General features: G+C 47.0%; 1 protein-coding gene and 1 long non-coding RNA gene across 2 annotated transcripts in view; one reads left to right on the top strand and one right to left on the bottom strand.

Moving 5' to 3' along the window:
- The first annotated feature begins 4,482 nt into the window (after window positions 1-4,482).
- On the top strand, window positions 4,483-5,592 carry LOC117808858 (repetitive proline-rich cell wall protein-like). Its single transcript, XM_034678524.1, has one exon. It carries the CDS (start codon window positions 4,483-4,485, stop codon window positions 5,590-5,592), a length of 1,110 nt encoding a protein of 369 aa, XP_034534415.1.
- A 2,453-nt stretch (window positions 5,593-8,045) lies between these two features.
- Window positions 8,046-9,785, bottom strand: part of LOC117808857 — a 2,327-nt gene continuing 587 nt past the window's right edge. The window contains exon 2 of the long non-coding RNA XR_004630402.1: window positions 8,046-8,648. This is a non-coding gene — a long non-coding RNA (uncharacterized LOC117808857). The remainder of the gene's footprint in view (window positions 8,649-9,785) is intronic.

Raw genomic sequence — 9,785 nt, forward strand, 5'->3', positions numbered from 1 at the left:
CTCTCAGAGCCGCTGAGAAGGTCAGAGAGTTTGACGGGCCTCGGTTAGAGCCCTAGTGTCAATGTTTAATTACACCACAATTACACGCATCAAGCCAAACTGCTCCATCAAGGACTGCGGCGTGATAATCAATGCTTTCAACCAGACGTACGCTCGCTCTCTGCAAGCTCGGGGGTCACTGTGCTATTACCAGAGAAGAAGAACGAACAGCAGGGGAGAGAGACGACTGAGAGGAAGGATAGAGGAGACAGCAGGAAGAGAAAATCCTCTGACATGTCCCTAAAATGTCCCAGAGCGCCTCAGAGTCGGTAATTACCCGCTTCTTCCATATTCATTTCTGGATTAATTCACCTTAATGCCAAAATACTACAGCCCTAATCTCGTGCAAATACCTACCTGTCATGGTAGTCTTGCGTGTGATTATGACAAGGAGAGGAGCGGAGGGGAGCCGGGAGGGGAGGAGGAGGAGGGGAGGAAGAAACACAGCTGCCATGTTGATTAAGGAAGCCGAGGCTGAGAGGAGGCAGGAGGCCGCGGCGGCGCTCGGTTCAGGCGGGAAGCCTCACGAGCCCGCTCTGAAATGCCACGCTGGAGAAAAAAAAGAGATGGCGTCAAGATGTTCCAACAACCTGTGCCGCTGTTTGCTCAGTTCTGACAGACTCTGTGTTTCCTTTGGTATTCTCAGATCCTGGAGTTAGCTTCAGGACACACTTCACATTTTAGAGACGTTACACAAAGGTCTTTAGGTTGGAGACAAAATCTGAGGTCTAGGATCAAGATTTAATGTATTTCAGGATGTTGCATAGACCAGGGGTTCCCAAACATTCCAGCCTGTGACCCCCCCTGTCCCTCAGAGTGATTTAATGTGTCTTCATTCAGCTGGTCTGCAGAAAATGACCCTACCTATATGAGCATGTGTCTGTGTTTCCTGTGTGTTATGAGTTAACCTGCTGCTACTGATGCTTTAGATCATTAACTGTTCACTAACTCTAAACTTAGGAGTCGTCTGGAAACAAAGAAAGGTAGAAAACTCATTACACTTTATATTTTCAAGGTTTTATTTAAAGGTTAGCTACTATTTGTGTCCATATTTTTCACTATAATGGGTAAAATTTACTATTTTTAGATTTATTAGAGACTTGGGGGTGAAAAAACCTTCTGGAAGACATCTCATGACCCCCCATTTGTGCATCCCGACCCCCACTTTGGGAACCCCTGACGTAGATGATGCAATCGTCCACCAGGCTGTGGGCCTTAAAGCTTAAAAACCAGCTGTGTGATACCTTCAGATGATAAATACCAACGTAGGTGAACCTGGACTCAATTTTCTATGGTTTTAAAATCAATGAAAAACATTAGTCCACGCTTATTGGACCATTGTTCACATGCAAGCTAAAATCAATCAATCAATCAATCAATCAATCAATCAATCAATCAATCAATCAATCAATCAATCAATCAATAAATCAATCAATCAATCAATCAATCAATCAATCAATCAAGCTTTATTTACATAGAACCTTTCATGCAAGTCAAATGCAATTCAAAGTGCTTCAAAGAAGCAGACATAAAAAGGGTAAGGATAAGAGTTGAAAATAAAATTGAGGCTAAAAATATCAATAAAACTGAGAGGATAAATCAAATTAAATAAATAAATACAAATAAAATAAAATAAATGTCCATCAAGGACAAACTTCCTTTAACAGGCAGAAACCTCCAGCAGGACCAGACTCATGTTAGACACACATCTGAATCTGAGACCGTGTTGGAGAGAGGGATAGAGGGAGATGAAGAGAGAGAGAGATGATAGTGGGGAGACGGATAGTAGTAGTTGTAGCAGCTGGAGTCTGGACCACGTCCACAGCAGCAGAGATCCAGAGGAACCTACGAGACAAGGGAGCTCAGGGACTCCAGCTATTCAACATCTACATGCTCCCCTTAGGTCAGATAATAAGAAACAACCAAATAAAATACCGTCTTAAGAAATATATTTTAAAATATGTTTTATTTCTTTATCTTGACTTGTGTGTTTTTATGATCTGCCTGTTTTATTTTGCTGCCCATGTGAAGCACTTTGTAACCTGGTTTTTGAAAAGTGCTCTACAAGTAAAATGATTATCATTATTATTAAGAAGAATCAATTCAACCACACAGGTTAATTTCCAGATCAAAAACCATTCCAAAGTCTATTTACCTTCATTCACCACACATTAAAGAAGTCATCACAGAACCTACGACCCCATTTAACCCTCCCATCAGTTGGTATGGCGCAGTGAGACGGACTGAGCATGCTCCCTGCTCGTTACTCAGGCACTATAAGAGACAGCCTGAAACCATCCTCGGGTCCTTCGTCACTGCCCTGCACCAGGAAGCACTGAGGTAAGAGAAGGAGACACAAACAACTCATGATATACAACCGTCAAATAATAGAGTTAACTCAAACCATAACAATGTGTGTGTGTGAAGCTTTACGGGGAAACAGGAAACTTACTGAGATGTTGAATGTAGTTCAGTGTGTGCACCACCAAACTGTCAGCAGCATGCTACCTGCTAACATGTGGAGTGAGTGCTGGTGTGGTGTGATGCCGACATTAATAAGAGCTTCAAACCTGCAGGAACACAAAAGTATTGACCTTCTGTCCTGGTCAGACCACATTTATTGTATTGTATCCCAGATGGGAAAGAGCATTACTGTCGCAAGGAAATAATAACAATAATAATAATAATAATGATAATAACTTTATTTATAACGCACCTTTAAATACGAATGTTTACAAAGTGCTTTGACAAACAAAGCATGGTTTAAATAACAAAGTAATCCTTTAACAGACAGAGAGGAGGAATTTAAACAATTCAACACAAAATACAACGCAACATTAAACAGAATGAAGTGGTGAGACAAGATACCAGTAAATCATTGTTTAAGAGGTTTTTCAGGGTAAATGGATAATATTTATTAAAGGTGACATATTCTGCTCTTCTTCATCAACATATCTTGGTCTAAGAGGTCCCCAAAACATGTCTTTAAAGTTTATTGCTCAGCAAAACACTTTGAAATCAGATTCTGGTCTGCCTGTAAACCCCTCTTTTTCAGCCCTGCTCAGAACAGGCTGTTTTCTGTGTCTGTGCCTTTAAATGAGAATGAGCTCTCTGACCACGCCCCCTCAGGAAGTGGGCGTGGCCTCCTCGGCTGTCCAGCACGTTGATCTAATGTTTCCATGTTGGCTGAATATACACGGCTGCTCACAGACCCGCGTTACTTCAACCCTCTGAATCTGATCCAGAATCTGATCCTGATGGAGAGGCGCCTGCAGCAGGACCTTTCTGAACCATTGGTCACAGATTTAGTGTTTCTTGTTGTTTTATTTGTCAGCATGTCGACGTGTGTCTTGGTACACAGCTACCAACCATAGACTGTAAATAAAAATGGACAGCGTTGCTCCGCCTCTTCCCATTGTACGGTTCTGAAGCCAAAAGATCCCCCTCCTGGGCGCCACCATTGTGCAGCCAGAGCCTGTGAAGCCACTGTAATAAGCTCCGCCCTACAGCGTGACATCACAAGACGCTGTGTGTCCTTTGAAGTTTCCCTCCACGGCGGCTGTGAATCAAACAGGAAGTAAAACCCCGTTTTTTAAACTCTAATAACCAACGAAGAAGAAACTGTTCAGGATAAAGAGGCCTTGAACATAAATCACTCAAATACTAACTACATGTCACCACAGCATACGGATGAGAGAAACATTCGTATGACGTGTATTTATATTTTAAAGTTTGACTGCTCCTCCATTCAAATGAATGGAGGAGATGGATTTTTTTACCTATACTGCAGCCAGCCACCAGGGGGCAGTCACACTGCTGAAAGCCTCACCACCAGCCACCGGAATCTCTCCCTTGCTACCAACATGTAGCTATGTGGCTATGCTAACTAGCGCTAGCACTTATCCATGAAAACTAAAAATCATCCACTAGATCTTCAAATCTGCAGACGTGGGGAGTCAAAGCGACCTTTGTGTTTATTAAGACAGCCTACAACTAGCATGCCTCCCTCCTAAGCTCCTTGTTAGCACACGTGTGCAGGGAATGAAAAACGGAGGAGGGGTTGAGTTGTATTTTATACAGTCTATGGGCTGAACAAGCTCCGAGCTCTGACTTCCTGTTACAGACCGGATGGCGTTGTGACGTATGAAAAACACTGAAAACTGAAACGGCTGGTTTCAGCACACATTTACAGAAAGGTGGAGAAATCAGAACAGGGGCAGAATGGAGTCTTTGACTTTTCAGGGGGTTTGTAGACAGGGACACAGATTTCAGGGAGAGAACCATTAAAAAGAACATGTTGCATGATATGTCACCTTTAAATAATTAATTAATTAAAAACTGAAATTAACTAAGATGTGATTGGATCTTTTCCCTCTGAGTTTTTCTGTTTTTTCTGAGTTTAGTTTTATAAAGTTTGAAGTCATCCAACAGTTGATATCATTTATGCAGTTTAATAGTTTGTTGACAGAACGTGCATCGCCCCCGTGCATCGCCCGTGCATCGCCCGTGCATCGCCCCCGTGCATCGCCCGTGCATCGCCCGTGCATCGCCCGTGCATCATCGCCCCGTGCATCATCGCCCCGTGCATCATCGCCCCGTGCATCATCGCCCCGTGCATCGCCCCGTGCATCATCGCCCCGTGCATCATCGCCCCGTGCATCGCCCCCGTGCATCATCGCCCCGTGCATCATCGCCCCGTGCATCATCGCCCCGTGCATCATCGCCCGTGCATCATCGCCCTTGCATCATCGCCCCGTGCATCATCGCCCCGTGCATCATCGCCCCGTGCATCGCCCCGTGCATCGCCCCGTGCATCGCCCCGTGCATCATCGCCCCGTGCATCATCGCCCCGTGCATCATCGCCTGTGCATCATCGCCCCGTGCATCATCGCCCCGTGCATCGCCCCGTGCATCATCGCCCCGTGCATCGCCCTGTGCATCATCGTGCATCATCGCCCCGTGCATCATCGCCCCCGTGCATCATCGCCCCCGTGCATCGCCCCGTGCATCATCGCCCTGTGCATCGCCCCGTGCATCATCGTGCATCATCGCCCCGTGCATCATCGCCCCGTGCATCATCGCCCCGTGCATCATCACCCGTGCATCATCGCCCCGTGCATCATCGCCCCGTGCATCATCGCCCCGTGCATCGCCCGTGCATCGCCCCGGGCATCATCGCCCGTGCATCATCGCCCCGTGCATCATCGCCCCGTGCATCGCCCTGTGCATCATCGCCCGTGCATCATCGCCCCGTGCATCATCGCCCCGTGCATCATCGCCCCGTGCATCATCGCCCCGTGCATCATCGCCCCGTGCATCATCACCCGTGCATCATCGCCCCGTGCATCATCGCCCCGTGCATCATCGCCCCGTGCATCATTGCCCCGTGCATCGCCCGTGCATCGCCCCGTGCATCATCGCCCCGTGCATCATCGCCCCGTGCATCATCGCCCGTGCATCATCGCCCCGTGCATCATCGCCCGTGCATCATCGCCCCGTGCATCATCGCCCCGTGCATCATCGCCCATGCTGTTAAGATGTGTTGAATTGTGATTGTAAAGTACAGTTTTTCTTGTTATGTGTGGACCCCAGGAAGACTAGCGACCACATTGTGGAAGCTAATGGGGATCAGAGTTGTGTTGACGTGGGTTTCTTCTGTGTTGGTTTCGTCAGAACGTTAAATTTCATGCATGTGAGAGAGAGATGTGATGGAGCCTTCAAAGTTAACAAAATGATGTCGTTTCTTTAAACTGGAAGTCTTAACTAAGCCGAAGCCTAAACCTCCCCTCCTGGAGATGGATTCTGGCACGTTGGCGAGCTGGAGACCGTTCAAACCCGGTCTTTAAGTTAATAACAGACTGTCAGAGCTGCAGCGTGTCTGTCTCTTTTCCCCGTCCTTCATATTTCCAGGAGCTGATGATGGAGCCGCCGTCAGACAACAGGAAGATAATAATAAATCTGTTTCTGGCTTGTTCTGACCCTGAGCTCCGTGTAAAAGCAACCATCAGCACTCTGAATAAAGCTGCACTCCTGCACACGGCGCCGGTGAAATATTAACGTATAAAAGCAGAAGCACTCTGATGACCTGGATTCATTCAGCGCCGCCGAGAGCCGGGAGGGAACTGACAGCAGGTGAGAGGCTCCCGTACCCTGCCTGTTTGCCCTCCCTTCCATCAGGTGATTGATCGATCTGCCTGATGAGCCGGGATGATCGTTCTCCTGCCGTGAGATGGCTTCAAACCCTCCGTCTGATTAACCAGCAGAATGGAGGACGGCCAATCCCTGCTCTCCTCTCCAGCAGCAGTAAAAGGCCTCTTATAGATTTTTCCGGAGCGTCGTTACTCTTCAATCACTGAACTACTTCATCAAGAGGCATCAATCAGCACGCCGCAGAGCGCCCGGTAATTACAGGGGCTGCTTCCAGTCACTGATTTCTCCAGGGGGGGGAGGGGGGGGATGGCGGCGCCACGGTCACCAACCCAAACTGTGACGGTTTCCTCAACATCCTGGGCCAGGCGGCGTCTCTAATACCAGACTGTAATTGGTGCAACAAGCTCCTCCATTGGAGCAGATCACCCAGCTGACAACCTCGAGTGAAGATCATAGACGGTATGAATAATGGACATAGTCTCCAATCGGCGGCAGCGGCGGCCATATTGGAAATGCTGAACTCAACATAACTGCTGTGGAGCGATTGTGACGTTAAGAGGCGGAGTTTGAGCCTCCTTGCCAACAGCTACAGTGTTCCCGCCTGTCAGCAAGCGGGGAAAGAAGTGTTGCACATGCAGGTCAAAGGTCAAAATCTTCTTGAGAGCCTCCCAGTCTGTGGAGGTCCTGTGCGTACGATCAAGACGCTGCTGACGGTCCAACACACGGACCTTGAAGACAGTATTTGGTGGACTGGTAGGGGTACGGCTCAGAGGAACGCTCCTGGGTCTCAACCAGGAACACTGTCAACCCCTTCTGTTGGACTTCCATCAGATCTGTGTCCGGTCCGGCTCTGTGCTCTCTCATCCGTCAACACCCCCCGGTTGTGTTTTCAGGACCTCCGGGCAGCTGGAGCCATGTGACTGAGGTTTCCCCTTCTGTAATCCCTGAATCAAGGATCCTCCTCCTCCTCCTCTCCTCCTCCATGTTGTCTTTCTGGTCCTCTGAAAACCTCTGACCTGTTGACTCCAGGCCTGGCTCCGCTCATCATGACTTTGGTTTGTTGTTGTAGTTAAGTGAAATACGATCTGGTGATAACACAGAGTCTTTTATTCTGAAAATTAACCGGATGTTTTCATGTTGTTTTGGTGAAACCTGACTTCCTGTCCCGCTCCATCTGCTCTGTTGAGATTGATGCGTCGTGCTCCGGCATCCGGCACAAACAGAAGTCTTGCATATCTGATCTGGAGGACTCAGACATGCTGGACTGGACTCTCTAACGGAGCGGATCCAGTGGAAGTTAACACATTGACTAGAATAGAAACTTATCAGATCGAAGACGGACCGGACACTTAAATCCTTCATGGCTCCTATAAATGATGCATTAGACGGTGGTGGTTTGGTTGAAAATGCACCTCAATTGAAGACCTGTGACCAGTGCAGATGATTAGAGCGGGTTGCAAAGTGGTTGCAAGCTGTTCGTCTGGACTTCAGAATTTACAATGCTTGGCTAAGATTAACTAGCGTACAGTTAGCAAGATTGCAAACTCCACATGGTGAAAACCACTCTGGAAATCATGAGGTAGACAGTTTAAACCTTCCAAAAACAGAAACACAGCAGTGTGACTTATAATCTGAATTTGACGGCACATTAAAACCGTAAAAGAATGACGGCTGCAGCAACAACTGGTACATATATCTGTTGTTTCCTTTTGCCTGTCTGTAAACACAGAGATGCTTCTTCAGTCACCAGAAGACTAAATGTTTAAGACAAAGATGGCCGTCAGATATCGGCCTGCACATTCGGAGGTGCAGCATTTGCCTCTTCTTTGAGTTTGCATGTAAAAAAGGGTCCAATATACGTGGATGAATGTTTTTCATTTAATTTTGAACCACAGAAAATTGAGTCCAAGAAACAGATCTCCCAAAAGCATTTATCTGCTTTAGTTACCACCACTGCTGCTCAGATCATCCCCCTTTTTTTGAAATCCTTTATATTGTAGAGAGTGTTCTGTTGTTGGACGACGCCAAGGTTTCTTTTGCAGGTGTAACAGTCAGAAACCTCAGCAGCTGATGATCCCTGTGCACACATCATTTCTCAGACTGCAGCGAGGACAGAAAGAGTCCGGGTATCACAAAAAGGACGAGACAGAAATCTGCTGATGTGACGAAAACCTGGAAATGTCCTTATTTCAGTTCAAAGCGTCGTCCGTCCCGAGTGTCGACGTCCACACCAGATCTGATAATTCAATACTCAGCACCCTCATTACCCAGAAACCCCTCTGTCACCCCGGACGCCGACTTCCTCACTCCTCCTTCTTGTTTTGTTTTCAGATTAATTGCCTCTCCGTCGGGTGTTTCTCCCGTCCTCCGGCAGGACCAGAGCCGGGCTGGAAAACGATGTTTGATTGGTCGGCTGCTCTGGGATTGGGCCGTGGCTGCTGTCACATGACCTGCTGAGTCTGCAGAGTTCTCACACACACACACACACACACACACAGAAATGATGACCTCTCAGGGGACGAGCCTGACCCCATTACAACACGTCTCTTTCTCTCTTCTCTCTCTCCCGACCTTAATTTAAAGGAATAAGTGAGCTCTGGTCAATTATTGATCAGCTGAATAATTATGCTGTTAATTCAGATGGGACTACATTTAACACTTCTTTCTTTTTTGGATAAAAGAAAATACATTTGATGCCAAGAAGAGACAGAATAAATTAAAGTCTGACATTTGGAAACTCGGGCAGCCCATAAAATAATTTGGATGCAAACGACGGGGGAAGAAAACAAAGATCCTTTACCTGTCACCATCAGAATATATCACACACAGGTTCTGTTGTCTCTTGAGTCACTTTGACGAACTTCAGGGACTCAGAATTAAAAATATGCACATTTAACATGATGAGAAATACTCATTCTTAAAGTTACACCTACGCCTGAGCAATTATTGGTAACTCAGTTAAATGCACCAACACTCAACTCGCTTCATTCGCTTATTCATGAGAGTTAAAATAATCTGATCATCAGGGAGTCATTCACCCAATGACAGCCAATCAGCATCATCATCAATCTTTATTTGTATAGCGCCAAATCACAACAAACGTTATCTCAAGACTCTTTTACAAACATAGGAGGTCTAGACCACTCTATGTCAAATCATGAACAGAGACCCAACACCAAGACAGGGTAAGACTCAGTCTGACCCCACCTTCATCCATCATGAGCATTACACCTCACAGTATTTAGCTAGTTACAGTGGTGAGGAAAAACTTCCTTTAACAGGCAGAAACCTCCAGCAGGACCAGACTCATGTTAGACACACATCATGCCTCGACTGAGTTGGGTCTGGAAAGACAGATAGAGGGGAGTAAGAGAGAGAGGTGATAGTGATGAGACGAGTCGTAGAAGCTGTTGCCGCTGGAGTCCAGCACGTCCGTATCAGCTGGAGTCCAGATCGTCCGCAGCAGGAGGACGTCTACGGCAGCTCAGAGGAATCTACGAGACAAGGGAGCTCAGGGACTCCAGAAAGGTCTATGGTTAGTAACTTTAATGGGACAGGCAGAGTTAAAGTAAGTGATGAGGGGGTTGGGGGGAAGA

The sequence above is a fragment of the Notolabrus celidotus genome, unplaced genomic scaffold (assembly GCF_009762535.1).
Source record: "Notolabrus celidotus isolate fNotCel1 unplaced genomic scaffold, fNotCel1.pri scaffold_167_arrow_ctg1, whole genome shotgun sequence".
Classification (NCBI taxonomy): domain Eukaryota; kingdom Metazoa; phylum Chordata; class Actinopteri; order Labriformes; family Labridae; genus Notolabrus; species Notolabrus celidotus.

Excerpts from the sequence above, each read along its gene's own strand:
- LOC117808858 (XM_034678524.1), top strand. The coding sequence starts at position 4,483 with ATGCAGTTTAATAGTTTGTTGACAGAACGTGCATCGCCCCCGTGCATC.